This window comes from Prionailurus viverrinus, chromosome B4 (genome assembly GCF_022837055.1).
Source record: "Prionailurus viverrinus isolate Anna chromosome B4, UM_Priviv_1.0, whole genome shotgun sequence".
Classification (NCBI taxonomy): domain Eukaryota; kingdom Metazoa; phylum Chordata; class Mammalia; order Carnivora; family Felidae; genus Prionailurus; species Prionailurus viverrinus.
In genome coordinates, this window is record NC_062567.1 from 139,237,118 (window position 1) to 139,265,089 (window position 27,972).

A 27,972-nucleotide genomic window follows, 5' to 3' on the forward strand; every position below is an offset into this window, starting at 1 on the left:
CTCTGGGCAGGGCGAGGACACACAGGCATGTGGTGTTGTTAGTTCTCTCTTTATAGACTCTGGTTCTAGGAACAGGGTGCCTGCGGTTGGCCAGCTGGGACCAGCACGCTGACGGGCAGGGGGGGCTGGGCAGGAGCGGTCTATTTACAGGCCCGCCGCGAGGGCTGTACCATGGCCGCCTCCCGGCCGGCGCTCACCCATAACTCCAAAATAAGTTAGAGCTGGCCAGGTGGGCGGGGGCGGGCAGGGGGCGGGAGCTGGCAGGGACTGTACACATAAGTTTGGGGGCGGGACCTCAATACTGTCGAGGGTGGGGGCTGTAAACATGGCCGGGGGGCCCTGCCCACCCCTAGTGGTCTCTAACGACTGGACGCAGAGCAGCCGGGGCAGAGCTGGGCTCAGGCATCTGACAGGCAGCTCTGGATCTGGTCCACCCACTGCTGGGCTGAGGGCACGTCCTGGGCACAGAAGTTGTAAACGCGACGCGTCGTCTTCACCTGGGGATGGCGGGTTGCTGACTCCACAGTCCCACCCCCACAGAGCACCCCGCCCCCCGCCATCCCTGGGCCCTGGCCACAGCTCACGTCAAAGAAGGCTTTCTCGTCCACGGTCTTGGGGGCCCCCATGGTAGGAGTGCCAGGAGCCACTGCTTCCACTTCGGCCAGATCGATGACACCCTTGCACTCCGTATCCACACGGTGGTCATAGTAGCGGAGCTGAGGGGTGGGGTGGGGTGGGGAGAGCAGGAAGTCAGGGCACAGCCCCTCCCTCTCCCGAACTGCTAACCTCTTTCCGCCCCGCTCCAGCCCACCGGCCACTCACCTGGTGCTTGGTCTTGTCCAGAACGAACCAGCGGGCCTTCCAGGGCTTCATGAAGGCCCCCTTCTTGTACAGGGTACCCTCGTAGGACCTGAATTCACAGCAGAACCAGGGACTGGCTGGCCGTCAGGGCCTGGACAAGCCCAGACCCTAGCAGTTCCCACCCCAACCCTCGAACCAGACCAGCCCCAGAAGCAAGACCAAGGCTCCTGCCCCCAAAGAGCCCCAAGGCTGGACTGGCCAGGAAGGCCACGAAGCAGCCTTGGGTTTGTTCCTAGTAAGGAGACGGAAAAGCAGCCCCCCACCCCTCACCTCTGGCATGACCGACACCAGAGAGGGTCCCGCATCAGGACCTCAGAGCAGCAGCCCCACATGTAGCAGGCAGGTCTGGGGAGGTAACTGTAGCAACAGGGCCCCCCTCTCCAGGCCTGGAAAGTAGGATGCGGCCTGCCAGGCCCCAACCTCACCCGGTACCTTGCCTGCCCTCACAGGTACCCCAGAGCTGCTGCCCCTCTGCTCCTCTGCAGCCACCATGGCTCAGCTATGCTCACTGACTGGTTCTATGGCCCAAACCCCTTCTAAGCTCTCCCGCTTTTCCCTAGCAACTGTCAGCTTGTGCTCGGCCACTGTTACGCTCCCCCCCCCCCCCCCCGATCCACCTAAGAAAGGGCTAAAGTTCCCCAGGGGCACCCACCCCCAATCTGAGAGCTGTCCAGCACCCAGAGCCCCCAGCGCAGAGGACCCCACGCTGACGCGGGAGGTGGGAGGTGTGCTCACACCTGTTCTCACTCTCAGCTGTCTGGAACTGGCTGTACAAGGTGCTGGTGCTGCGGCGGGCGGCCTGCCGGGAGCCGGATGCTGTTGAGCCGCTGCTCTGGTCGCTGTCCAGGCTGAGGCTCAGAGTGGAGCCCACAGGCCCCTCCTGCAGGTACACACCTAGCGAGCGGCGGTGGTGGGGCACACTGGACACCAGCAGGGAGCTGGGGGTGCCCTGGGGGCAGGAAGAGGGCCTGTGTCAGGGCTGGTGGCCTCCAATCCTCCTGACAGCAAGCTCACCCTGGCCACCCACGCCCACTCACACGTCCATCTGGCCGGCCTTCCAGGCGCTGTGCAGCCTTCACCCGGTCCCAGGTGTCCTTCCAGCGTTCAGGGGGTCGCCCCAGCTCTGTCTCCAGCCGCTGTAGCTCCTGGGGGAGAGTTGGAGAACTAAAATTATTCAGAAGAAAATATCCAGACTGGGGGCGCCTGGGTGGCTCAGTCAGTTGAGCGTCCGACTTCAGCACGGGTCATGATCTCGCTGTCTGTGAGTTCGAGCCCCGCGTCGGGCTGTGTGCTGACAGCTCAGAGCCTGGAGCCTGTTTCAGATTCTGTGTCTCCCTCTCTCCCTGCCCCTCCCCCCACTCATGCTCTGTCTCTGTCAATAATAAACAAGCATTAAAAACAAAAAATCAAAAAAAAATATCCAGACTGAAACATGAAAAGACATAATCATGGAAAACAGGAAAGTGAAGTGACAGACTGGACCACTAAGTGGGTTAAGGGTAGGGGGATGGGCAAAAACCATGATTTGGGCACACCTGGGTGGCTCAGTCGGTTGAGCATCCAACTCCTGATTTCGAATCAGGTCATGATCTCACGGTTCATAAATTCAAGCCCCACGGCAGGCTCTGTGCAGACAGTGTGGAGCCTGCTTGGGATCCAACGCTTCCCCCCCCCCCGGCCCCCCCCCCCCCCCCGCCAATCAATCTCTCTCTCAAAAATAAACATTTAAAAAAAATAAAAATTAAGAAAACAATTATTTGGAGACAACAAAAGCTATTTCTGCAAAACTAGCAAGAGGCAACAAGCAACATAATCAAGCACTACAAACCCCAAACAAGATAAGCTGCACACACACACACTCCTGGATATTAGAGAAAAATGGCTAAAAAGCAAAAAGAAAATCCCAAAACCGGCCAGAAAAAAAAAAAGCTATGTTCTCTTCAAAAGAGCAAGAATGTCATTGCCAGGTGACAACATTTTCAGCCACGACACAGTGACTCAGTCCTTGGCTAATCCTCCTGCCATGAGCAGCTACAGAACTGGACAAGAACCGTAAGTTGTTTACAGATGTTGCACAGTCAGCAGTGTAGCACTGAAACCCTGGGATGGGACCACACCAGGGAGCCCTATAATCTTCTAGCTCTTTGCCTGGCCAGAATGCCGGGCGGTGGAGCCCAAGCAGAGCACTGCGTCCTGAGCTAAGGAGGCAGAGATGTGGGGCTTGGGGATGCTGACACACATGGGTCTACAGGGTGGCATGTGAGAGGGGAAGGAGTGGCACACAGAGCAGGAACCCTAGAAATCCAGAGGCCTCCTGGAGCCTTTGGCCAAAGTAAACTGTCAGGTGCCAGGCAAGATGTCACAAGGCCTGGCAGAGAGCAGCTACAGGAAGCTGGGTGGTGAGCTAAATCCAAACTCTGGAGGTTACACAACCTGCAGGAAGATGCCGGGGATTCCCAACAGCCAGAGTGGATACCCTCGCTGAAGATCCCAAACCTTTAACTGAAACCCTGGAGAGGCCATGTCTGAGTCGGCCTCCTCTAACTCTAGGAGGAAAGCTTCTCTAGAACTGCCCTGATAAAGCCGAAGAACAACCCTTGAAAAAAAGATCTAAGTGACCCACAAGTTCATTAACTGAGTGCAAGAATAAAACTCAAGACGCTTTAAAGGAAGACCACAAAATCCTGATCCTCAACAATGCAGAATCCCCAATTACAAAAAATTTACAAAAAAAATTATTAGACAAAAAGGGAGGAAAATGAGGTCCATAGTTAGGTGAAAAGTTGAAAGAAACAGACCCAGAAAAGAAACAGGTACTGGAATTACCACGTAAGAAATTCAAAACAGTTGTTATAAATATGTTTAAGATGTATAGTAAAAGATGGACACAATGGTTGAGCAGACGAGAATCTCTACAGGGAATAGAAACTATATTTAAAGGGCGCCTGGGTGGCGCAGTCGGTTAAGCGTCCGACTTCAGCCAGGTCACGATCTCGCGGTCCGTGAGTTCGAGCCCCGCGTCGGGTTCTGGGCTGATGGCTCAGAGCCTGGAGCCTGTTTCCGATTCTGTGTCTCCCTCTCTCTCTGCCCCTCCCCCGTTCATGCTCTGTCTCTCTCTGTCCCAAAAATAAATAAACGTTGAAAAAAAAAATTAAAAAAACAAAAAAACAAAAAAAAAGAAACTATATTTAAAAAAAGAAGCAAATAGAAATTCTGGGGCTGAAAATATCTAAAATGAAAAATTCATTAGATGAATATTAAACGTAAGTAGATACTAAACGTTAGAAAAGAGCAGTGAACTTGAAGGTAGGGTTGTGGAAATCATCCAAAATGAATAGCAAAGACAAAAAAAATCAGAGGGAAAAAACAAAACACAGGTTCAGGGGCCAATGGGACAATCAAGTCCCAGAGGAAAGGAGGGAGACATGGTGCAGAAAAAACTTTTTAAAGAAATAATAGTCTTGAAGCGCCTGGGTGGCTGAGGCGTCCGACTTTGGCTCAGGTCATGATCTCTGCAGTTCATGGGTTCGAGCCCCGCGTTGGGCTCTGTGCTAACAGCTCGGAGCCTGGAACCTGCTTCAGATTCTGTGTCTCCCTCTCTGTCTGACCCTCCCCTGCTCACACTGTCTCTGTCTCTCCCTCTCTCTCAAAAATAAACATTAAAAAAAAAAAAAAAAAAAAAAAAAAAGAATAGCCTAAAATGCATTAAATTTGATGAAAACTATCATCCCACACAGATCTAAAAAGCTGAAAGAGCTCCAAGCAGGATGAACAGAAAAACCCCAAATGAGGGGCTTCCAGCTGGCTCAGGCAGAGGAGCACACAACTCGATCTGGGGGTTGTGAGTTTGAGGCCCGTGCTGGACGTAGAGATAAATAAAGGAAACCTCATAAAAAAATAAGGACACAACAGGCCCAGAGCCCAAACCCATTTCGCTTCTCCGAGCTCTCTGCTAGGCTGGGCTGCCACTTGCCGCAGATCTGGCCTCAGCTTCTCGATGTCTCTCTCCCTTCTTTGGCCAAAAGCGCACTAAGTTGTCTCCAAGGTCAAAGCGTCCGGCAGACAATGGCAAGGCAGAGCCAGCAGAAATGGACAGCTGGCTCCATGGCAAACGTGGTAATTCGGCGTCAGCTAGTGCAGCCGCTCTCCCGTGCGGGTGCATACGGCAACCAGATAGAGAGGGACGGAACCACAGGAGTGGAGGGATCAGTAACTGTCCCAGCTGGCGGGATACTGGATTGTTGCAGAACCAACCTGTAAATGATGCCAAGTAAAAGCACTACGCACCTATTGAAATATGGCGTGACCGAAGAAATAAAGTACATTGGAAACTTTCAAAACAGAGACACAACACAGACGTTTCCAGGTAAACAGAAGTTGAGGGAACTATCACCGGCAGACCCGCGTCACCAGAAATGCCCGAAGTTCTTTGGGCTGAGGAGAAATGAAACCAGGTCAGATCGACACTGGAAATAGCAAATACAGAAGGCTTTTTCCTCATTTTCTAATTTTTTTCGAAACAAAGTTGACTACATAAAACACAGTATGCACCATGTGCTTCCATCATATGTAAAAGAAAAACACGTGAGGACAGAAGGGGGTGAGCGGGCGGCACTCCTGTATGTCCCGTGTAGAAGGTGGCACAGCCAACCCAAGACAGACTGTACCTGCGGACGCTGACGGCCACGAAAACGAACACAGGGAGGTACAGCTCAAAAGCGGAGCACAGGAGGTGGCCGAATACTGTAAAATGATCAATTGTTACGAGGGAAAAAACAGCAGGAGTTCAAGCCCCACATCAGGCGTGGAGATTACTTAAAAAAAAAAAAAAAAAAAGAAGAAGAAGTTAGGCCTCAACCCAACCATGTCAATAGCTGTGTAAAGATACTAAAAATTTCAGGGGCGCCTGGGTGGCGCAGTCGGTTAAGCGTCCGACATCAGCCAGGTCACGATCTCGCGGTCCGTGAGTTCGAGCCCCGCGTCAGGCTCTGGGCTGATGGCTCGGAGCCTGGAGCCTGTTTCCGATTCTGTGTCTCCCTCTCTCTCTGCCCCTCCCCCGTTCATGCTCTGTCTCTCTCTGTCCCAAAAATAAATAAACGTTGAAAAAAAAATTTAATATTTCAATAAACTGTCAGATTGGATAAAAATAACACCGCACGCTGAGTACAAGACACTGAGCTTAAACATAAAGACACAGACCAGTCAGAATTAAAAGTATAGACGATGACAGGCCACACGACGCTGGTTGTAAGGAAGCTAAGCACGATTCGCATCAGGTTCCAAGACCACGAGTGTCGCCAGAGATAAAGAGGGTCTCTTCTGCTCTCTGTGCTTGTGGGTCGCCTCTGTCCACTAAACCATGACCCTGTGTTCCCGCAAACCCCAGGTGACAGGTGCCTTTAGGCCAGGCCGGGTGCTGGACTGACGTACGTTACTTTGTCCACACCTCACCGTCTCCCCGACGGCCAGGAGTCGACATCCTCTTCCCAGAATGAAACCAGCTCCAAAGTGCTTAGGTAACCCTCCCACCCCCCCTGCCCAGAGCTACACAGCCAGTGGACGGGAACGGAATGCAGAATCCTGTGTCCTGGGTGTGAGGCCCGCCGCAGAGCACTCTGGCAGCTGGATGCCACCCGCTGTCACACCTCAGGCCTCACACCCACAGCCCCACAGCCTATCTCACAGGGCTCTCTTCCCTCTCCCAGGGCGCCTCTGCCCTGGGGGGATCCTGACTCCTGAGGCCCAACAGCAGAGAAGAGCAGAGGGAAGGCGAGAGAGACCCTAAACGTCAACCCCAAGCTTCCAGGCCCACAGGGCCAGAGAGAAGCCAAAAGAACTGCTCGCGCTGGGGTGCGTGGGGCAGGCTGGGCCTGGGTGTGGCCAACAGCCAGGTGCACCCAGGGAACAGGCGCAGCAGTCTGAGGGAGGGCAGGAACGGTCCCTGGGAAAACCCGTGGTCCCTGAGGGTCGACTGCACAGGTGATCAGGGACAGCGCCTGGGCCCAGAGCAAAGAAGCTGTGCCCTGAGACCCAGGAGTCCCGGACCACGGCCACTGGACATCAGTGCCTGCAAACACGACCCAGTGTGGGGTGGGGGGAGGGCAGGGGGCTGCACACACCTCCAGGAGGCGCGAGATGGCATCTGGCTGGGCTCGGGGGCGGCTGTCGTAGCAGGGCCACACCACACGACGCCTGCTCTGGGGAGCTCCCCCATCGGGCCGCTCTTCTTCTGGGGGCTCAGGGGGCCCCTGGGCCAGCTCCCAGTCATAGGGCGGGCCCTCGGCCAGCGTCTCCTCGGTGTAGAAGTCCCACACCTTCAGGTTGGACACGTTGCTGTAGGGCCGCAGGACCTGGGGGTGGGTCCGGCGTGAGGAGCTGGGCTAGAGGGCGCCCACCCGCCCCGACCAGACGCCGGCTCACCTCTGCGTCCTCGGGCGCGTACATGTAGTTGTAGAACACAGGCGTCCTCTTGCTCAGCCGGTCCACGTACTCCCACACGGACCTGCACGCCTGCTGGCCCCTGCGCTCGCCCTTCTCCTCGTACAGCAGCCCTGCAGGGGCAGCGCTGAGCCCCGGCCGCCCACCAGGCCAGCCCCAGCCGCCCAGCCGCCCAGCCCTGCCCCATACCCAGCTCGATGCGCTCGTAGTCCGAATCGAGCAGAAAGGTCCTGAAGCGGCGGGACGCGTGGTGGTAGCCAAGGAACTTGAGGTAGAAGGGGCTGAACTCGAACTCCATGGGGAACTGCAGGTAGACCTGCGTGAGGCGATGGGTCAGGGGCCGGGCGCCAGGGGCCGGCAGGCGTGGCGCCCACACACGGCCACCTGCTTACCTGGTGCACGCAGTCCAGGAACTGCAGGAAGACGGGCGTGAGGCCGCTGCTCTGCCCAGCCAGGGTGTGGGCCCCGCGGTGGCTGAAGCGATGGCCGAACGACAGCCACTCCTTCTCCACCAGCAGGCGGAAGCCCTCCAGGGTGCGGTAGAAAGGATCTGACAGCAGCTGCACCAGAGACACCACCTGCCGGCACCGGCCTGCCTGTCAGGAGGGCGTCCGTCCGGGGGACCTGGTCCCGGCTGGCCCCGGCGCCCAGCACGCACCTGGGTGGTGATGTCCCAGCCGTCCTCCAGGCTCACCAGGACGGAGGAGCCCGAGTCGAGGAGCTCCACCACCAGCACCGAGACCTGCAGCAGCTTGTGGATCTGCACGGACGGGCGGCCCCTCAGCACCTCCCGAGGCCCACGCGCAGGCCTGAGAGACACTCCCTGTCCTGGAGGTGCCCAGCCCCCCCGTGGCCTCCCTCCAGCAGACAGCACCACCACCCCGGTGGGACGTGTCCATCACCCTCTCCCAGGGCCCAACACCGTCAGAAGAGCAAGCCAAACCCCACCTGCCCTTGGCTCTGGATGAACAGGCACCCCCACGCCACCCCAACCCCCCGACCCCGGCCACAGCGGGGGCAGGGCTCACAGACCTGGGTCAACCACTCCGAGTCCTCCAGCGAGCGTAGGAAGGAGGCAGGGCCGGGCTCGGCGGCAGGGCAGCCGGGGACACATGCCTTCAGCAGCTTTTTGAAGCTGGCCTTCACCTGCCGTGCCTCAAACACCTCGATGGGCACCAGCTCCCACTGCTGCAAGGGATCTGGCCGCACACCCTGAAGAAGGCCAGCTATGGTGAGATGCGCCCGGGGCCCTGTGCCCCTGCCTGGCCCTGTGCCTCCACCCCGGTCACCTTGAGCTGGGCTTTGTCCCCAATGATGTAGAGGGCTGCACGCTGAGGCCGCAGAAAGCCTGGGTCAGGGGGGGCCCCATTAGCCTGGGGAGGGGTCAGCATGTCTCTGCCTGCCAGCCGGGAGCCCACATCAACGCCGAGCCCGCCGCTGCGCCCACTGGCCCGGACACTGCCCCATTTACCTGTGCAAAGAAACCAGATGAGTGCCTGAGCGGGCCTGGAGCACCACTTAACCTGAGGCTGAGCTCCCCAGGCACGGCAGGGGAGGCCGACGGGACCCCAGATGGACCTGTGTTTGTGTTAGGGTCAAGTGCTGGGGTGGGACTCGGGGCCTCAGGCTGTTAGTGCCCTGGGCTGAGGAGGGCTGGGTTATGCTGATCGGTCACAGGGGCTGTTAGTGCCAGAGGTGGGGGGACGTTAGTGCCCACGACTGCTCAGTCACACGGGGGTCATCAGTGCCAGGTGTGGGGGAGCCAGCCTGTGTGGCCAGTACGGTACCTCGGGGAGTGGTCCGTCTGGAGGCCGAGGCCGCCATGGGGTTGGACAGCGTGGTGACCCTGGCTCTGGGGCTGGGCACTGGGGGCACAGCAGAGAAAAGGCTCAGGCCTGACCCCAGGCCTGAGGGTGTGCCCAGCATGAAGGGCCTGTGGTCCGAAGGGACCAGCTAGAGGGCTGGGTTCCCACCAAGACCCCCGAGGGCCCCAGAGATAGCGAGGGCCGATGCCAAGGTCCTCTGAGCTCTTGGCCCTCAGGGACAGGCCAGGGAGCAGAGGGCCCAGTGGCAGGTAGGATCAGAAGAGAGGTGGGATCCCTGGGCTCTCCTTCCAGTGTGTCTCGTCCACAGCCCATCCCTGTACCCTCGGCCCCCACAGGCACTGGCCAGAGCTGCTCACAACACACACCAGCAGGAGGAGCCCATAAAGCCCAGCCTAGAGAGGAGGAGGCCTGGAGCCTCGGAGCTCCCAGCCCAGAGCCATGGAGGCCAGTTCATCCAAGGACAGAGGCAGGCCTGAGCCCCAGGGGCGGCACATGCTCAGTAGTGCCACCTGCCCGAGAGCCAGGCCCCAGGCTTATAGGCTGGGATGGCCCGGCCAGGGGGCACAGGGAGCCCAGATGAGGAAGCTCCACGGTGCCCTGGGCCCCAAAGCCTGCTCCCTGCCCCATTCCAGGCCGACCCACCTCTGCTGAGGGCAGCCGGGCACCATCTGTACCCACCATGGCAGTCGCCACAGACAAGCATGACACCAGCTGCCACACCACAGGCAGGAGGAATGGCGCTCGCAGGAAGGACGCAGCGTGTCCCTCGTGACACGGACACAGCCTGGACTGGAGCCCACAGACAGCTGAGGCTCTGTACGCCCCTGAGCAATGAGGGAGAGGACCCATTCTCTGAACCCAGGGGGACACCAGAACGCAGCACCAGTGGGCTTTGGGGACAAAGATACCCAGACAACATTAGGGGAAGACACAGGCACTGGGGACAAAGAATCGGGGGGAGGGTGCCACCTGTGGGTGCTACTCACAACGGCTGGAGAAGGCAGAAGGCAGGACAATGGTGAAACCATAAAACCTACTTGATGAAGGACTTTTGTGTTTAGAAAACCAAAAAGCACTTCAGCTCCAGAGAGGAAAGTTCCCAGCACAGACACAAGAGAGGGGCAAGGACTGCCCCTGGGGAAGGGTGGACACCAAGGCTGACCCTCCCTGTAAGTGACCACAAGGGCGCCCTGGCCACCCCTGTTCCAGGCCCGCTTGGCCCACGGGCCCAGCAAGTGGTCACAACAGACGTCGCTGGAGGGCAAAACACCCTGTAGTGGGAGCCAAGACCACACAGGGACAGAGGCTGGGGCTCAGATGACAAAGGCAGTGCTGTGCAGAGCGATGCTGCACGGGGACCCTCCTCAGGCCTGGACAGGGAGAGGCGAAGGCCCTCGTGTGTTCTGGAGACCCTCTTGCCACAGGAAGGGGTGGGAGGGCCACTGTGAGGCCCCGTGGAGTGGGCACAGCAGGAAGAATCAGCAGGATGTGTACACTTCCAGAAGGTTCCACCCACGGGTGGTGCCACCAGCCCCCAAAACCCACCCGTGCACCCCAGTGCATCTGGAGTTGGGGCAACAGCAAAGAATGCAGAGGAGCATAAGAATAGGGATGGGGGGGGAGTTAGGCAGGCGTGCCAACAAGTGACCCGCACGTGTGTCATCCACCACCTCTCAACACACGACAGCCAGGACAGCTCCAGGTGTGGCATCAAACCAGGCATGGCAACCAGGCCTCCCAGGTGGACACCGTCAGCACATCTGCTGAGGGCCAGGCCAGCACAGGGAGCCTCACGGATCCAGGGCCAGGCGCCAAGCACAGACACTCAGCCTGGTCTGGACAGTGATGGCTGGAGTCCTGGGTCCAAGGACTAACCCTCAAGGAGCCCCAGTGTCTATCAGCCAGACCGAGAGGGTGAGGCAGACCGGGCCACGGCATCCGTAGGGATCCAGGCAGAAGGACGGGGGAGATGGGCTCATGGGATCAGTCGGGGCAAGGAGACAGGGGCAGCAGAGGATGGGGGCACATGGAGGAGACGGGATAGGGGAAAAGGGGGAAGGTCAGGTCAGACAGGGGTGATGGGCTGGAGGGGGTGGGGGAGATGAGGGGGAGGATGGGGTCAGAGAGAGGCAGATGGGGTCAGCTAAGGGGCAAGCGGGATACCCAAGTGACTGCCGTGGAGCAAGGGCCCTGGAGGACGAGACCGCCTCTGTTCTGACACACTCTCCTCCCCTTACAGAATGGGGGCCACGTGCCCTCCAGGCCCCCATCAGTGTGCTCTCCCATCTGAAAGCCTCTTCTAGAACCCAACACAAACATGACTCACCTCCCCCAGCAAGGTCCCCGCCTGTCCCCAGGAGGTCAGACCAGCCCTCTCCAGGGGCCACAGACCCCATGAGCAGCAGCACGTGCTCTTGCATCACTGAGCATCTCTGGGGCCACCCCACACCGGTGCCCCGATGCCCAATGGTGAGAGGCAGGGTCCACTGGTGGTCCCCGAGCCTGTGCCCCAACACCCCAGGCCTGGTGCCTCTGCTGCGCACTGTGACAGCAAGACCCTGCCACACAGGACAAAGGGCAGGCCGGGTCCTAAGGCCTGGATCCACCGGGAGGCAGTGAGTCCAGGGGGCGGATGTTGAGGATGCCTATGGTCGGGACAGGGACAGGGAGACTAGCAGACAAGGCTCGAGGAGCCAGGACAGATAAGAAAGGTATAAAGCAGTCAGACAGCTTTGACAAAGGGTGGGCCAGAGTGACAGCGGGGGGGGGGGGGGGCGGGACTGCAGGGAGGGACAGGACAAAGGGATCAGCCACAGTGACGGGGGGGGGGGGGGGGGGGGGGGGTGGACAGGACAAATGAGGAGGAGGGACCAGACGGGGGTTTCAAGCGCGGTGTCCCGTGACCTGGAGACCCTGGAGGCAGGCCATGGGCAGGAAAGACACGGAGCTTGGCCAAGGCAGGAGAGAGGAGCGGTCCGAGTAGGGTCAGGACAGTCACCTGACCCCACGCCCCAAACACTCTGCCCCCTGGCCGGCCCACCTTTCATCAGTGCCACCACAAAATCTCCCGGAAGCCCTCCCACCTTCAGGCACCCCTCACCGTGGCCGCCCACGTGGGTGGAGGAGAAGCCGCTGAGGGTATTGCGCCCTGACGCGTCTGCGTAGCGGGGCATGGAGCTGACCACGGCCTGTAGGTACTTCTCCTGCTCTAAGCTGCCCGAGTCCGCCTGGGACTGGCCTGTGGGAGGAGGAGGAGGAGGAGCTGGAGCCAGGCAGGGCGGGGCGGGGTGGAGGGCCCAGCCGCACGCAGGCAGGCACGCACGCACAGCGAGGGAGCGGATACCTGGAGAGGGCGCGTTCTGGGCCTTGAACAGGCCAACGACACCCTTGCCGTGCAGGCCCCCGGAGCGCAGCAGCACGGCCTTGGAGCGCCCGCTGCGCCAGCACACCACGGGGAACCGGTTCTGGCGGTAGCAGCGGGAGACTCGCTGCAGGGCGTTGTCCTGGACGCTCTGGGGGACGATCAGCAGCCCCGGGTAGCTGCGAGGAGTCAGACTTGTGAGGGTGGCAGGCCAGCCCTGGATGCTCCGCCAGGGGCCCCCAGTCCCACGGCCTCCTCGGGGCCACCCCTGCCCGCGCCCTCTGCCTTCCGCCTCCACGTGCCTCTTCCGGACAGGAGCCACGGCGTGGCTGCACAGCGCGTGCTCACCTGCGGCAGATGGCGTACATGCGGTTGACCGGGGAGATCCGGAAAGGCTCGGACTTGGCTCGGCTCAGGCTACTGCTCAGCGTGCCCAGCCCCAGACGCTGGTAGTCCCGGCAGCACGCCCGCTCCACCAGGCTGCTCATGGTCATGCGATCCGAGGGCTTCAGGGCCGAGGAAGGGGTCAGCGTGCTGGGCTCCAGCTCCTCCGACACTGGGGCGGGCCAGGCACACGGGGGAAGTCACCCACAGACCGCCCAGGCCCCAGCCCTCCGCGTGGGGGGGGAGGGGGGTCTTCGCCCAGACCACCTGGGGCTTCCCGTGCTGCCACCTGAGATCTCGTCCTCCTGGTCATCCGGAGGTGGCTGGCCCCGCTGCTCCCAGCTCGGGGGGTTGTACTTCTTCCGAGTGACGTACTGCCGTCCGATGGTCCTCTTGGCATTCTTCACGAGGTTCCGGGACAGGGTTCTGGGGGCGGGCGGGCACAGGGGTCAGCAGAGGTGAACGGAAGGGACAAGGGGACACGCCCACGGTGCTTCTGGGAGGGGCGGGTGCCCCGGCCTTGGGGCCCAGCTCCACACCTGAGGGAAGGGCCCTTGTCCTTGGCGGCGCGGGGCGGCCGGCCCGGCGTGTGGGCAGAGCCCAGGGTGAAGGCAAAGGTGCCCCTGATGTCTGGCGGGTACCGCAGCTTGTGCAGCTGCTTGCGGAAGAGCTCGGCGCTGTCGGACCCCACCTCCTCGTCGAAGGCCATCTTTAGCAGCTGCAACAGACAAAGGCCCTCAGAGGTCCGGGCGGCCTCCCCGGGAAGCCGTGCACGCCCGGAAGCCTGGCAGGGGCATCCTCCTGAGGGACAGCAGGACGTGCCTGAGGGACAGCAGGATGCGCAGGGGCCGCTTATTATGGTGTCTGCGGCCGCGAGGCTGAGGAACCTGGTCCTTCGCCACGCGTGACGGTCATTTGCTTAGGTTTCAGTGGTGCGGGGCACACAGCGCACGTGCCAGACGCAGACTCGAGGGTCAGGGCCCCGCAAAACAAACAGAAGAGCCCCAAAGGCCAGCACGTCACACAGGCAGACGGCACCGAGCCAAAGCACAGCAACTTGCGCATAGACACAGAAACCACAAACGCCGCAGGAGACATCCAGCTCAACGGCAGCTCCTAAGGACGAGCCTGAGGGCTTAGCTGCCTGCCACACAGTGAGAGCCACGAGCCGGGGGCCCTGCCCCTCCCCAGTACCCCCACACCTGGAATGTGCAGGAACGCAGCTGCAGCCCATCCTGCAGGAGCTGGTCCACAGGGGTCTGCACGCTGATGCGCTTCTCCTTGGTCAGCGCGGCCACCGGGAAGGAGCGGACCACCACCTGTTCCCCGACTTATCACAGGCCGGGCAGTCAGGGGGAGGGGATCACAGAGTCTTGGGGTACCAGAGCTATGGGGGGGTCCCGGGCAGGTGGGAGAGGGGCAATGACCTATCTTGCGCGGGGACCCTGCACCCCTGAGAACGGGAAAGAGAGAGGCAGGCGAAGTCCTGTTCACTCACCCCCGGGCCCCGGGTGGGGAAGGGAGCGAGGGAAGGGAGGCCGGGGACGGACAAAGCGTCCAAAGGCTCACCCAGGGGGTCGGTGGGCATCCCCGTGAAGATGACCCGGTACGTGGTGAGGAAGACGGCGCCCTCGGCCGGGAGCAGAGCGGGGCCTCCCCCGCTGCCCCCCGCACCCTCCTCACGCCCATCTGGCAGCAGGTAGACACGCAGGCCGTCCAGCACACACTCCTCGCCGGGCAGCAGGCGTGGCCGCAGCAGTTTGGGCTGCTCGGGGACAAGGGTGGCGCCTCAGGACACGGCCCAGGCCCCGGTGCCGCAGCCCTGCCCGGCCCCCACTCACCTTCTGGATGGGGGGCAGCCTCTTGCTCTCGCGGTGCACGGCCTCCAGGGTCTCAATGTGCATCTGGACGATGTCTGGGAGAGAGCGGTTTTCACGCCCTGGGCCCCCACGTCTGCTCGGCTGAGGGGAGTGTTCCCACACCCAGACCCCCCATACCTGGCACCATGACATGCAGCCCCTTGAGGTGGTCGCTGGTGACCCCACTCTCTGTGCAGACCTTGTCCACAAAGCGGTTGATGAAGCGGACCACGGCCCCGGCCACGTCGCAGGTCTCCGCGTCCTCAAAGCCGCTTTCTGTGTCGTAGCTCTCCGCCACGCTGCCCGCCATGCTAGGCCAGGGAGGGGGCGAGGTGGGCACAGGCCCACCCCACCGAGCCCCCACCCCCACCCCCACCCCCCCCCCCCCCCGCAAGGCCCGCGGAGCCCCGGCCGCACCTGTTGGTGACCAGGCTGTTGCTGGCACTCTCCAGGTCGCCCAGCCCCGCGCGCTCCCGCAGCAGGCGGCTCTTGCTGCTGTCCAGGGGCAGCAGCAGGTAGCTCATGCGGTTGGCGTAGTGGATGGCCTGGCTGAACACCGTGCTCTCCTCCTTCTGCACCAGCTCCTGCTGCTTCTCGCGGCTCAGGGTCGGCCACAGGCGCCGCTGCTCAGATGCCACGTCCAGGGCAGAGCGCTCGTCCTCCCGTGCAGACGGCTCCCCACCCTGCCGCGGCACCCGCAGGTGAGCCAGGACCAGGCCGGGCTGGCCCTCACGCCCCAGGCCCAGGGGTCCCCGCGCACCTGCAGGTGGTCTCGGTCCTCGGCGGGCTCCAGGTAGAGGGCCCGGACGTGGGTCTGCACGTCCCCGTAGAACATGGCCTCCCAGAACTGCGGTGTGCTCCACACCACGTGCTCCTGCACGCAGCTGTATGCGAACTGGGTCACTCCCGGGCTCAGCTTCTGCAGGGGCCGGGCGGGGGACGTCAGGCACGGCAGGAGGGGCAGCGGAAGGACCCCCGGGGCTGCCCCGGCACTCACCCGGCAGAAGGCCGTGACCAGGGGCAGCAGGGCGGCCGCGATGCCGTGCTCGTCCAGGGAGGTACAGTCCTGCAAGAGCCGTGAGCCCGCTGGAACCACCCCCCGACACCTACTGTGTCCCGACTGGCACTTCCGCCCAAGCAGCAACTGCTACCACTGTCCCCGGTCCGTCTGCACCGGCTCCCCAGAGGCTGCCCAGGGGCTCGGGGCAGGAGACCCCCTCCAATAACAGTTCCCTCCCTCAGCCGCAGACCAGGATCGCCCCAGCTGTCAACGTTGCCAAGAGCGGGACCCTTACAGGTAGGATGGGGAGCCCTGCCTGGCCTGACCCTTCTGGCCGTATGGCCAGCAGGGGGGAGGCCCGGCCTCACCTGCAGGCAGCAGTTCATCATTCGGACAACGAAGTCAAACTGCTGGTGGTCCAGGACCGCCCGGTTCTGTTGCACGTGCAGGTGCAGCTCCTGGGTGAGGCAGCGGCGGGCCGCGCGCCCTTTCAGAGCCCTCAGCACAGCTGGAAGCAGCTGGGGACACGGGAGCACGGGGGTTGGGGGCACGAGCCGATGAGGGCACACGTCCAACTGTGCTCCGGAGGAAGGCGGGGGGGGAGGCACAGGGCACAGAGTCCGGGAGGGAAGGGCAGTGGGCACCTGGAGGGCCAGAGCCCAGGCTCTAAGCACAGAGGAGCTCTGGAAGCTGTCCAGGTCAGGTGTGTCCAGACTCCGGGAGTTCCCTGCCCAGTAGAGACTAACACGTCAAGCAGACCCAGCCCTCCACACACACGAAAGCCCATGAGGATGGAGACACCACGTGTTCACAAGCCAGTGTACAGATGTGCCAAGGAGGCCCCTTGGCCCTGAGCTCCAGCACACGCACCGGCTGCCACATCTGTGGCCCCTCTGTCGGCCAGGCCTCAGTGTCCAAATAGCACAAGCCTAATGCAGAGCTGGTGGCCGGCTCAGCACGAGGCAGGCCACAAAGGGTCACATTCTTGTTCTCTAATTATTTTTCTTTTTTTTTTTAAGTTTATTTTTGAGAGAGAGGGAGAAAGAGAGAGAGGGAGAGAGAGAGGGGAAGAGGGAGAGAGAGGGAGAGGGAGAGAGGGAGAGGGAGAGGGAGGGAGGGAGGGAGAGGGGGAGAGGCGGAGAGGGGGAGAGAGAGAGAGAGAGCACCCCAAGCGGGCTCCATGCCGTCAGCACAGAGACCAAGGCAGGACTCGACCCCATAAACCATGAGATCACGACCTGAGCTGAAATCGAGTTGGACGCTCAACCAACGGAGCCACCCCGGCGCCCCTTATTATTTTTCTTTGTAGAACAACTAGGGACCCTGTAGGCCCCTCACAGGAGACTGTGCCGCTGTGAACAAAAGACACATTCAAACTGGCTGTCATGAAACCCAAGGTGTTCACAAACACCACAGAGGGCAGTTTTCACCAATTAAAAAAACAAAAAAACAAAAAACGCCTTGTGTGGGCCTGCACTCTTTTCACGAAGGATGAAGGAACCCAGCAGCAGAAACCTCTCGCGTGTTCTGACGTCTAAGAGATGAAAGGTCCGCCTTGCGAGCTGCCTCGGCAGGCTCTGTCCAGCTGCACTAAGGAAGGAGCCCGAGACCCGGTGTCCCCCTGCCCCTCCTCCCCTTCTGCCCGCCCAGCCCCTGCCAGCAGGCAGACTGACCCAGGCTCAGCGCTCTCCGCCGGGGCTCCCCGCCCCCAGCCGTCCTCACCTTCTTGGCCTCCAGCATCTTCCCCTCGAACACGTAGGAGATGCAGTTTCGAACCACCTCCAGCCGCCGTGCGCTGTTGCCGTGGAGCCCGCTGCTCCGCTCCAGTATGGCGGCTGGGGAGCAGAAGCTGCATTCACCTCTGCCCTCGTGCCCACCCTGGGCCATGCTAGGGGCCCCCTCCCCATTACGCACTCATGGGAGGCCCCGAGGGCACAGTGGTCCTCCTTTCAGCCTTCACGGCCGGGGGTGCGCCCTGCATCTTGGCCGTGGCCTGGTCCACGATCCACTGCACCACGCCTTCATCCAGCCGGGGGAAGGGGCGGGGCGCCCGCCGCAGGTGGCTGGCCTCCCCCGGCTTCTGTACCTTGTGCATAGCCACGGCGGGATATGGGTTCTCCTGGGGGGACACAGGCAGGTGTGGGCAGGCGGCCTGACGCCAGGAGGCGCGATGACCTAGCTAGGCTGGTCCACCACCCCACCCGCCCCGTGCCACCCGCCGTACATTCTTGTAAAGCTGCTCCGCCAGTTCTTTGACGTGACGCAGGACGCGCTGGGGGTGGTTCTCATCCGCCCGCATCCGTGCCACCTCATGAGCCACCAGCTGGGGGAGGAGGCAGGGTCAGGAAGGCCGGGCAAGGCAGGGAGCTGGTGGTGGGAGCTCCTCCCACGGGGCAGGGGCACACCTCATCAAACAGGTCCGTAGGACGGTAAGGGACCCCACGCTCCGACACGAAGCCTGCAAAGGCCATGCCCTCCAGCACCTTCATCAGGAAGTCATCCTCCACCAGCCCTCGCTGGCCCAGGAAGGCTGCCTAGGGGCACACCAGGGGGTCAGTCCCTCAGCACTGACTTCCTGCCTGCCTCCGCCCCTCCCCCTCCCGTGGCCCACCTTATGAAAGCGGATGACAGGCTCCGGGTGGATGCGGACCATGTGCAGACACCAACGATAGCCCTGCAGGAGCTGAGCAAAGAGCCGTAGAAAGACGGCACGCAGTTCCTTGTCCTGGGGCACAGGGGAGTGCGGGTGAGCTCCAGGCCGCAGGCCCACCCCAGCCCCAGCATGCGGCAGCCCTCCACCCACCCCAGGTTCCACCTCTGCGCACCAAACACGCCTATCCACGCCGTGCCCAGGCCTCCCAGGCACCTCTGCCCCCTCCTGCCCCTCCACCCTTCCTTCACACAAAGCCACGGCGACTCCTCTAAGACCCAGTGTCGACAGCCACTCCCGCACAGGCCCCTCGAGGACTCACACACACACAGCCCCCGCCAGCGGCCCCCTGCCACCGGCCCAGAAGGGGCGGCCGCACAGGGTGCTTGGTTGGCCCTGCCCGCTGGCCATCGGTGGCAGCAGACCTGAGGAGAGGCTGCAGGCTTAGCGTGGGCCCCCCCGCACTGGAGCCGCAGTGACCCCCACCTGCATCTTCAGGGAAGAAGCGTTGGCTGAGGGCGGTGGGAAGGCGAGGTCTGCCAGCTCCAGCTCCGGGTCCAGGACCTGCAGCAGCAGACGGGAGCGGGGTCCGCTGCACACCAGCCCCGGGCTCTGCGCTCCCCTTACTGCCAAGCGACCCCACCTCAGCCTCCCCGAAGCCACCGGTCCCGCCTCACCATGCTCAGCACACTGTGTGTCTGGCTCTGCAGGGGCTCCGGCAGGGGTGGAATGTGCACACACTCGGGGACAGTCACCGTCCCTCCATCGAGATCAGCGACGATCACATCCAGCTGGGGACCAAAGGGAGCAAGCGAGCGGTCAGGGGCCCGTAGCCAGTCAGCAGGGCCGGGAACGGAGAGGCAGGCACAAGCCACAGGCCTCACCAGCTCTTGGGTCTCTGCCTGGAAGGCCGCGTTGACCCCGATGATGAAGGGGGTGGGTGTGCTGAGCACCTCCAAGAGCTGTGCCGGCAGGATGGGCACGTAGGTGAAGCTGCAACAGACCAGGGCTCAGCCCAGGGGGCCCAGGGGGTGGGGCCGGGGAGGGGGCGAGGCGGCAGCGGAGGCACCTGTATCTGAGGGGGAACAGCAGCGCCAGGAGCCCCCGGCAGGCGTCCGAGAGGCGCTGGTAGCTCCGGGACAGGAAGAGCACCTTGTGCTCGGTGAGTGCGGCGCAGAACAAAGACAGCACGTTGGTGATGCCTGGAGAGAAAACGCAGGCGTGGAGGGCCGGCGCTGTAAGAACCCCACCTCTGACTGCCAGCCCCCAGGGAGAGGACAGGGAGGGCTGTGCAGGCTGGGGACGCCCGGGCTCACCCAGCTGGCGGAAGAGCAAGGCCACACTGCAGCGGCTGATGGGCAGCGAGTCGGCGAGCGGGGTCTGGATAACCTGCCGGTCACCAGCCCCCAAAGAGATGGTTCTCTGTGGAAAGAGAGGGGCCAGTACTCAGCTGCTCCGACCAGACCCGTGTCAGCCCGGAGCTCCATGGGCTGAGGTGAGACTGGCCAGGACAGGCGGCATAACATGAGGGAAAGGCCGCGCCTGGCCCGGCGGCCTGAGCAGTGCTGCAGAGAAAACTCAGGGCCTCTGACCTGGGGCAGGGTGGGGCCTGGGTGGGCAGAAGAAACAAAGAATCCATACCACTCCATCCTCAACAGAGTCCAGCTGCACAGGACAGACAGGCAGAGAAACACAGTTAGACGCACCCACACGTGGGGATACTGACCAGGGAGCAGAGAGAGAAGCGGACATCCGGAGACAGGCACACCCAGGGAGCAAGAGGACACAGAAACTGACAGATGCCAGGTGGGGAGCCAGGCAAGACACGGGACACACGGGCGAGCAGGCAGGGCCGAGAAGGGACGACAGGTGACGGCAGCACCAAGACGCAGGACAGTGTCCATGCTGAGCCCAAGTGCCCAAGGACTCCAAGTGCCTACAGGCCGCATGCTCGTGGCCTGGGACACCTGAAGGGCCATTGCTCTGGGTGGACAGCAGCTGCCCCCAAGACCCACCTGTGAGCCCCCAGCCAGGGGGATGATGCATGTGAGCAGGTTCCCGATCACGTTCTCCAGGCCCACGTTCAGGCCCTCCACGTGGATGGTGTAAATGAGACCCAGGCTGTTCTGCAAGGACCACAGATTGGAGAATGGCGGCACATCCGGCGGGGGCACCCCGTGTCCGGCCTCGAGCCCCGGGTGCTCGCCTCACCCTGAACACCTCCGCGTGGTCCAGTCGAGATACCAGCACCAGTGTCTTTGGTGCGAACAGCTGGCCAGGTGGGCCAGGCGTCACAGGGGAGAGTTGCACCGGGCCACCCTCGTCCGCCTCCTCCTCCCTCTCGGTGGTGTCCTCTGTGCACACCACTTCCTGTGGACAGAAGCCCCGTTTGCCCAGCTCTCAGGCAGGTCCCACGAGCCCGGGGGAGGCAGGGGGAGGACACAAGTGACTCAGATGGGACCAGCCCTCTGGGAACTCCGGCTCCCGTGGGGTTGAGGCCCCAGGACCTGCCACACACAGGGAGACACAGCCTTGGACAGAGGCAGAGGGTGGTGGCCACAGCCGGAACCCTTGCGGCTGTACCCCAGAGCCCCCAAGATGACCTGTGTGGGCTCCGCTGGCTCCCAGAAGGTCAGGCAGGCGCAGTAGTGCCGCTCAGAGTTGATGTCGGTGAGGACAGCAACAAAGAAGGTTGGTGGGTTCCTCTCAGGACACAGCTGCCACCCACTGGGCTGGCAAAACTGCAGGGAAGGGTGGGTGGGGGTCACCAGTGAGCTCACCTCAGTGAAGGTCACCTCGCCCTTCCCCACAGAAGGAAGTCACGGCCCCTGGTCTCCCCGCGTGCACAGAGAACCTTGTGACGCAGGACGTGGTCTCTGCCATCACGAGGGAAGGACGACATGACACAATGTGGGCACCACGTACCCTGCCAGCCAAGCCCAGGACCCTCCACCCTCCTCCCCCCGCAGCAGCTCGGATGTCCCCTTATGCGTGGCGGGGGCTGGGCCCTGCGCAGGCTCCTCACAGTCCCGGGGACTGCCCGGGACTGCCTCACAGTGCCGGCCTGCCCACCCCCATCTCTACACCCCCGACTCACCAGCTCGATGCCCTGGGGGAACGGGTTGTCTTCCCAGTCCTTCTCTGGGAAGCGCTGCAGGATCTGGCCCTGGCCTTCCCCACTCCCTGAGGACAGGAGCAGGCAGTCAGGGCACCCACCACCTCCTGCACGCCCACCAAGTCGGGGGCCTCGAGGGTCACAGATGGACACATCCTACTACCCTGGCGTTCATCTGGCATCAGACCAGCCTCCAATCCCAGACCTATCATTTCCCTAAAAATATCTTATGACGGGAGGACCCCCAGGCGGCCACAGATGCCAGGGCTACCAGAGTGCACGGAGAGAACCCCCTGGCATGGGATGTGGAGTCCTGAAAGCCGTGGGCTGGGCCAGGCCAGGCACAGAAGCCCCTTCCCAACACGTCGATACCCCCAGCCGCCCACCAGCAGGTCAGCCCTCCATCGAGGGGAGAGCAGCTCTGGACGGTTCCACAGCCAACCACCAGCTTCGACACCTGGTCCCCAGGACTCCCCCCCCCCCCAACCTGCTAGGTAGTGAGCACCATGATGACAGTGGGCACCCACCTCACTGCCAGCTCTGGGCCCACTCAAGAGGCACAGGGGTCTCACACCTGTTGTCTGAGCCGGAGGAGAGGATACCCAGGCCTGAACTGCCACTCACACCACTGCCTCCGAGACGGACAGGCCCGGCACAGGACCCAGAGAGGGGTGGCAGGAAGGATGGAGACCAGGTCTCAGGACACCCACTAGCGGAGGGCCCTCCCGAGGGCTGGGGATCTAGCAACTTGCAGGGGTCTATCCCCTGCCTGTGCAGCCCTGGGTGCCCTGGGCCAGGGAGGAGGTCTGGGGGCAGGAGGCCCAGGTCTGCTTCCCCCTCTCTATGCCCTGGGCACAACTCCCAGCTCAAGTCTACACTGGTGGGGTCAGAGGCCCCTACCTCTTGTTCACCCCTGGAGAACCAAACCAAGAGGCATGATGAGGGCCGTGTCAGGGGGCCACTCACCTCAGGTCAGTGGAGGAGGGACACAGGCCTCTGTTCTACCTCCAACTCCCACCCAGCGCAGCAGCAGGGTAAAGCAGGCTAAGACAGAAGCCTCCCCACCTTCATGTCCCACACGTGACATGCAGGTCCCCGCACAGACCTGCTTTAACACTACTTCCCACTCTAGCAGAAGAGCGGGAGCAAACGGGGAAGGAGAGGGCACTCGCACGAAGCTTCTCTGAGGGCCTGCCCCCAGGCCCTGAAAGCCAAGGCGCACACCTCCGAGGGCCTGATGGATGCAGCCCCCCCTCTCCCACCGCCCCAGACCAGCCAGCCCAGTCCACCCTGAATGTGCACAGGAGCTACAGGCAGAGCCAGGGGCCTGGGCACCAGCCTGGACCCCTGGGCAGTGATGAGCAGACCCCAGGACCTTGACAGCAGAGGAGCTGGGCTACGATCTCTGGAGACCACCCACCCTCCAGGTCACAGAGGCAATGCCAAGGAGGTCGGCAGCAGGCTGGTTGTTGGGCTGGAGGTGGCGGTGGGGCGATGGAGGGCCGTGACTCTGACTCACAAAACCTCAGTTTCCTGCTCCCCTCCCCCTCCTGACACTCTGAAGAGAAGTGGCAGACACCAGGAGGCAGGGTAGAGGGACAGGTGTGTCTGCTGGGCCATACCTACCCACACAAAAGCACACATACGCACACGTGGCCCACTGAGACAAAGCCCCTTGGGGTCCCTCCAGGCCCACTCCCAAGGGCCACCCTCAACAGGTCCACGCCAGCTCACGGCTTCTCTCCCCACCCACTCCCCCAAGGGCTCACTTGTGCACAGCCCCAAATCACCATCTGGGCCCAGGCCTGGCTGGCACCCAGGGCTCACCCAGTTCTTGCCACGAGGCAGTGGGCGGAGGAAGGAAGAGGGGGTGTGTGCAGATGGGGACAGCAGCCTCTGCCCCACAGCCTCCATCCCAAGGCCAGGCAGCCTTTGGAGGGCTGCTGTCAGCAGCCTCGCCCCCCAGGGAAGCAGACAATGTAACTGGCCATTGTCCACCCCCCCCACCCCCACCCCATTCATCCTGTGAAACATCAACTCCCACTTGCAGGGCTCCGCCCTCTGAAGAACCAACCGGAGGCTTTCCTTGAGCTGTCCCAACTGCCTATGCCAGCAAGCATCCCCCCACCCCCAGCTCCTTCTTTGCACCATCATGGCCCTAAACTTGCCCTTCAGGTCTCAGCCCAAAGAGTGCCCCCTCCTCCAGGAAGCTCTCCGCACCCTGCCTGAGCCTGGGGCCTAGAGTCAGACCCCCAGGACCTCCCTCCCTCCACTACACCGCCCCGTGATTCCTGATGCACCTGCTGGCTGGGCCAGATGGGAGCTCCATAAGCAAGAAACTACGTCCCTGTGTCCGTGGCCACACCTGTACCTGGCACAGACCGCAGCCTAATTAGGGCTTGCTGAATACATACAGCCGGCTACACGGCCATCCCCCACACCCAGGCCCACTCACACCCCACAAGCAAACAGGTTCCTGGGTCAGAAGTGCAGGGCAGCTTTCGGAGCCCCGGGGGCTCCGGGACGGGCAAGCCCTTCCTGGAAGGGCACATCGTGGAGAGGCCCTGACCCCTGCTCTCTCTGCAACCCTCCCTGCAACCCAGCCCACACCTCAGCTTTGTGCTATCAGGGGCCAGGCCCCAACTCGGCTGCTGGTGTGCACAGGAGGCGGGGGGGGGGGGGGGTTACTTTGCCATGCCTCTCAGTGTCCCCCACCCGCTTGAGCCCTGTGGCCATGGAGGTGACCTGCAGTGGCTGAGTTCCCTGCCTCACCAAGCTTCCTGCACCTCGGGATAGCAGGGAGGGCATCTCCTCAGGCCTCGGGGATAGAACTAATCCAACAAGCACCATCATGTGTCCCGGGACGGGACTCTTCGGGGAGCCTTAAGAGGAAGGGCACCAAAGTCCCCTGAGACACAGATGGGGACAAGCACTTCCTCTTGCAACCATGTCCCCACAGCCAGCCGTGTGGGGGCTGCAGGCCTGAACACAGGGCAAGAGAACACAGAGCACGCGTTCTGTCATCCGCTGGCAGTGGCCGTCACCAGTGCCAGGCTCCGACGCCTGGAGGCCCGGCCCAGGCCAGCATGCGCTGTGAGCAGAGGCAAGGGAGGATGGCAGCCTCCTCTGCTGCCCCGCCCGTCCCTCCACACACCGCAGCACACGCGGGTGGGTGGGACTGGCTCAGCTATAGGAAGAGGGTGAAGGAAGGACGGGACCTTCCTGCTGCTCCACCCACCCAACCCCAACACACAGGCCATCCCACCGGCCACAGCAACAGGATGTGCGAGGGGCTGAGGCTCTCCAGAGGTCCTCCCCAACCTCCCCCCAGGCAGACCAGACTGGCTCCCGGGGTGGGGGCTGGAAATCAGCTGAGGCCATTCCAAACAGCCCCAACCTGCTCCAGAGGGCAGGAACATGGGTGGAGAGAGTAGACGGGGCCCAGGAATGTGGCCCGCTCAGCACAGCCAGGACTGAAAGAGGCCAGACCATGGGACAGAAGGTCTTCTTCTCAAATGCTGGGATGGGGGCAGGGAGAGGGCCACCAGCAGGGGTCCAGCCCCTCCTCCCTGGTAGACCAGCTGCCTGGTCAGATCAAGAGTGTCTTCTGCTCCCAAAGACACACCCTGGTGCTAGCCACGCTGTGTGAGATCAGCTGACCGCTCTCAGGGACCTCCGAGGCCAGAAGCTGGGCACGGACCATCTGTCTGGCCCCCACAGTGTCCCCAGAGCTGGGCCCAGGGTGCAAGTGCTAAACCCATGTCCTCAGTGAAGGAGCTCCGACTCACCAAGGGAGGGGTCTGCACTCTGAAAGTAGGGGTTCCGTCCAGCCCCCTCCCCATCCTCCTGCTTACAGAGATCCACCAGGTGGCAACCACAAAAGCAGATGCTCCCTCAGGCGGGACCCCTGCATCCAGGCCCTGCATCCACCAACTCCAAATGGGATCTCTAGATCCAGGCCAAGGACAAGACATCCACCACTCCTATCCTCGCCCAGGAGACCCTGCATCCCTGCCCTGATGTCCTGGGCCTGCCAGCACACAGGTTCCTGTACCTCCAGCAGAAGTGCCCACTGTGCCAATGCCTATGGGTGCGCACACACCTGCCGCTCATCATTAATAGGGCATCCATCATTTCCTGGAACTTCACACTTGTGTCCACCTCATGCTCGTGGAAGCCTGGGAGGTCTATGTGACTCATTCCAACTCCAGATGAAAACACCGAGGTGCAGAGAGCTGGGAGACTGGCGTGAGGTCAAGGGCTACGAAGTGGCAAAGCAGGTACGACTGACTCCCCCCCCCCCCCAGCAGTACCTACCACCTGACTCTGCCCTCAGGTCTACAGCCAGGGTCCCAGGCTGTGGGCTGATTTTCCCCAGCGATGCACCAGTCCTGCCAACAGAGGCCCTGAGGCTGGTTGGCCAGCCAGCAACTGACCAGCTCCCGCACGGAAGGCGGTGGTTAGGTAGCTCCACGGCCCCCACCCCTCCTGCAGTGGACAGCTTGGGAATCCCTCCTTCCTGACACTCAGGGTGAGCAGGAATTATGGGTTCCAGCTGTCTCCCCTGTCTTCATCAGAGACCACAGGTGCCAGGGGTGCCGAGTGTCACAGCCAGCTTGTCATGCCACCTCTCCCCTCCCTAATTCACCTGCCACCACCTGGCCTCTGTCCGCAGTATCTGCCTCCCCAGACCCTTCACACACCCCTCTCCGCACTGTCAGCTTCCAAGCCCACTCTGTTCATGTAGCTCCTGCCCTGGCACCCAGCCCAGGGCCCCTCACACTGGGGCAGCCCCTTGGCCAGCTTTGTTTCCCTGGATCTCATGCACCCCTGTGCTCCAGCTGGCATGGCCTCCTCACTGCCCCCCACATGCACCTCGGAACAGACAGTTCTCTCTCTGTGGGCCTGTACAACACTGACAGCGAGCCTGACGCGTGCAGACTGGGAGATGAAGACAACTGGTTCTTGCCTGCAAAAACTCCCTCTCTGAAGGAAGACACGCACACGACTGAGGGTGTCAGGGGATGGATCCCTGGACAGACAGGAGCAGAGAAGAGGAGCGAAGACTAAAAGAGCACTGAGGAAGGTCTGGAGTGTGCGGGGTCCAGCAGGTAGCCTCAGCAAGAAGCAGAGAAAAGTCTGGGTCCTGGGTGATGACACTGGCAACTGGGCTGATGAGAAGCAGCACAGATTGGGGGGCTCAACCCCACCTTCGGTCTCAAGGGTAAGCCCCACTGACTACACAAGCCTCCCCTGATGACATGCACCGTCCCCTCGTTGGGATTTGAGCCCACAGCTTCATTCTGGGTTAGCCTCTGTGGGGGCTCAGACCAGGCGATCAGCCTCTCGCCTGACTCCCCTTATGAATGAAGGGAAGAGCAAGGAAACCTTGGTGGGCTGCTCGGAGGAAGAAATGAGATCACGCACACACAAAGGGCTGTGCAGGGCCTGGCACACGGAGCGCACTCCCCAAGCCACTGTCTCCATGGCTGTTGCTGATGTCATTGTCAGGCTCCGTTTTCTCCTACCCCCTTGGGCTGAAGGGCTCTCAGACACAGGCAGTGACCCTAGGCATGGACCTCCTGGACATCGGCACCAGTCACCACAACGATCCCCCACCCAGGGCTTGGCTTGCAGACATGAGGACGGCAGGCCTTCTGCCAGGAATGCTCTTCTCTCTCTCCTCCTCACATCGCCTCCTGAAGTTCTCCCAGTTACGGCTCAAACACCACCTCTCCATGAAGTACTCCTTAAATCCCAGCCCTCTTCTGCATCCCACCAAGCCTCCCGGACCTGAGACATCCCACACGGGCGGGGCGGAGGCTTCAGACCAGAGGCACTGGGGGTCAGAGGAGGGGCTCGCAAGCGAAGGATCCGGCTCCTGGAGGCAGAGCCACCCGGCGGTCGGCCAAGGCAGAGAGGGCCCATCCCACCCAACTGGGAGAGGGGAGGCCGAGCCGAGGGCCCTCCCACCTCCCCGGCCCACGCCAAAGCTCTGCCTGACCCGGTTCTGCCCTGAGTGCGGTGGGCAGGTTCGGCTCGCCATGTCGCACTGCCCTGCTCTCCTCAGGGCGGCCGCTCCTCCCTGACCCCGGTCCCCAGCCTGGCAGGTGCCCCAGACGACCCTCGCGCTGGCGCGACGGCCGCGGCCCGCCCGCCTCGCATGTCCCCGCGACTGCCCCGGCGCACCTGTCCCGCCGCCCCGGCTGACCCTTCTCGGTCCCCAGGCTCCGGCCCTCCGCCGTCAGCCATCGGCCGCGGGCCCGGCACTCACCGCGCGGGTGCGGCCCGAACGCCACCAGCACGAAGTAGTCCGCGAGCCGCGCCATGGCGAGGGGCGCGGGCGGGCTCCGCGGCTCGGGGACGCGAGGGTGGCGCGCTCATGGCCCGGCCCCGGCCCTGGCCCGCGCTCCCCGGACACCCTGGGCCCGCTCCGCGGCGGCGGCCAGGGCTCCCGCCGCCATCTTCCCAGCCAGCC

The 27,972-nt window shown here is 62.3% G+C and overlaps 1 protein-coding gene across 2 annotated transcripts; it reads right to left on the reverse strand.

Moving 5' to 3' along the window:
* Positions 1–33: 33 nt before the first annotated feature.
* On the reverse strand, positions 34–27,972 carry SBF1 (SET binding factor 1). Of its 2 annotated transcripts, XM_047864906.1 has the most exons (41): positions 27,769–27,972; positions 21,477–21,562; positions 20,983–21,120; positions 20,591–20,749; positions 20,395–20,505; positions 19,696–19,801; positions 19,449–19,581; positions 19,264–19,372; positions 19,057–19,170; positions 18,866–18,943; positions 18,341–18,454; positions 18,135–18,263; positions 17,954–18,052; positions 17,644–17,848; positions 17,452–17,564; positions 16,098–16,247; positions 15,727–15,795; positions 15,490–15,648; positions 15,147–15,412; positions 14,868–15,040; positions 14,712–14,785; positions 14,440–14,635; positions 14,073–14,200; positions 13,410–13,588; positions 13,160–13,296; positions 12,835–13,042; positions 12,469–12,665; positions 12,226–12,363; positions 9,087–9,164; positions 8,589–8,770; positions 8,332–8,511; positions 7,958–8,059; positions 7,692–7,877; positions 7,489–7,615; positions 7,282–7,412; positions 6,981–7,211; positions 1,899–2,006; positions 1,599–1,810; positions 823–910; positions 585–716; positions 34–497 (listed from the first exon to the last, which is right to left on the reverse strand). In XM_047864906.1, the coding sequence occupies exons 1-41, from the start codon at positions 27,821–27,823 to the stop codon at positions 399–401; spliced, it is 5,679 nt and encodes a 1,892-aa protein (XP_047720862.1). In that variant the 5' UTR covers positions 27,824–27,972; the 3' UTR covers positions 34–398. The 2 variants fall into 2 exon arrangements, with proteins under 2 accessions (XP_047720862.1, XP_047720863.1); XM_047864907.1 differs by lacking the exon at positions 9,087–9,164.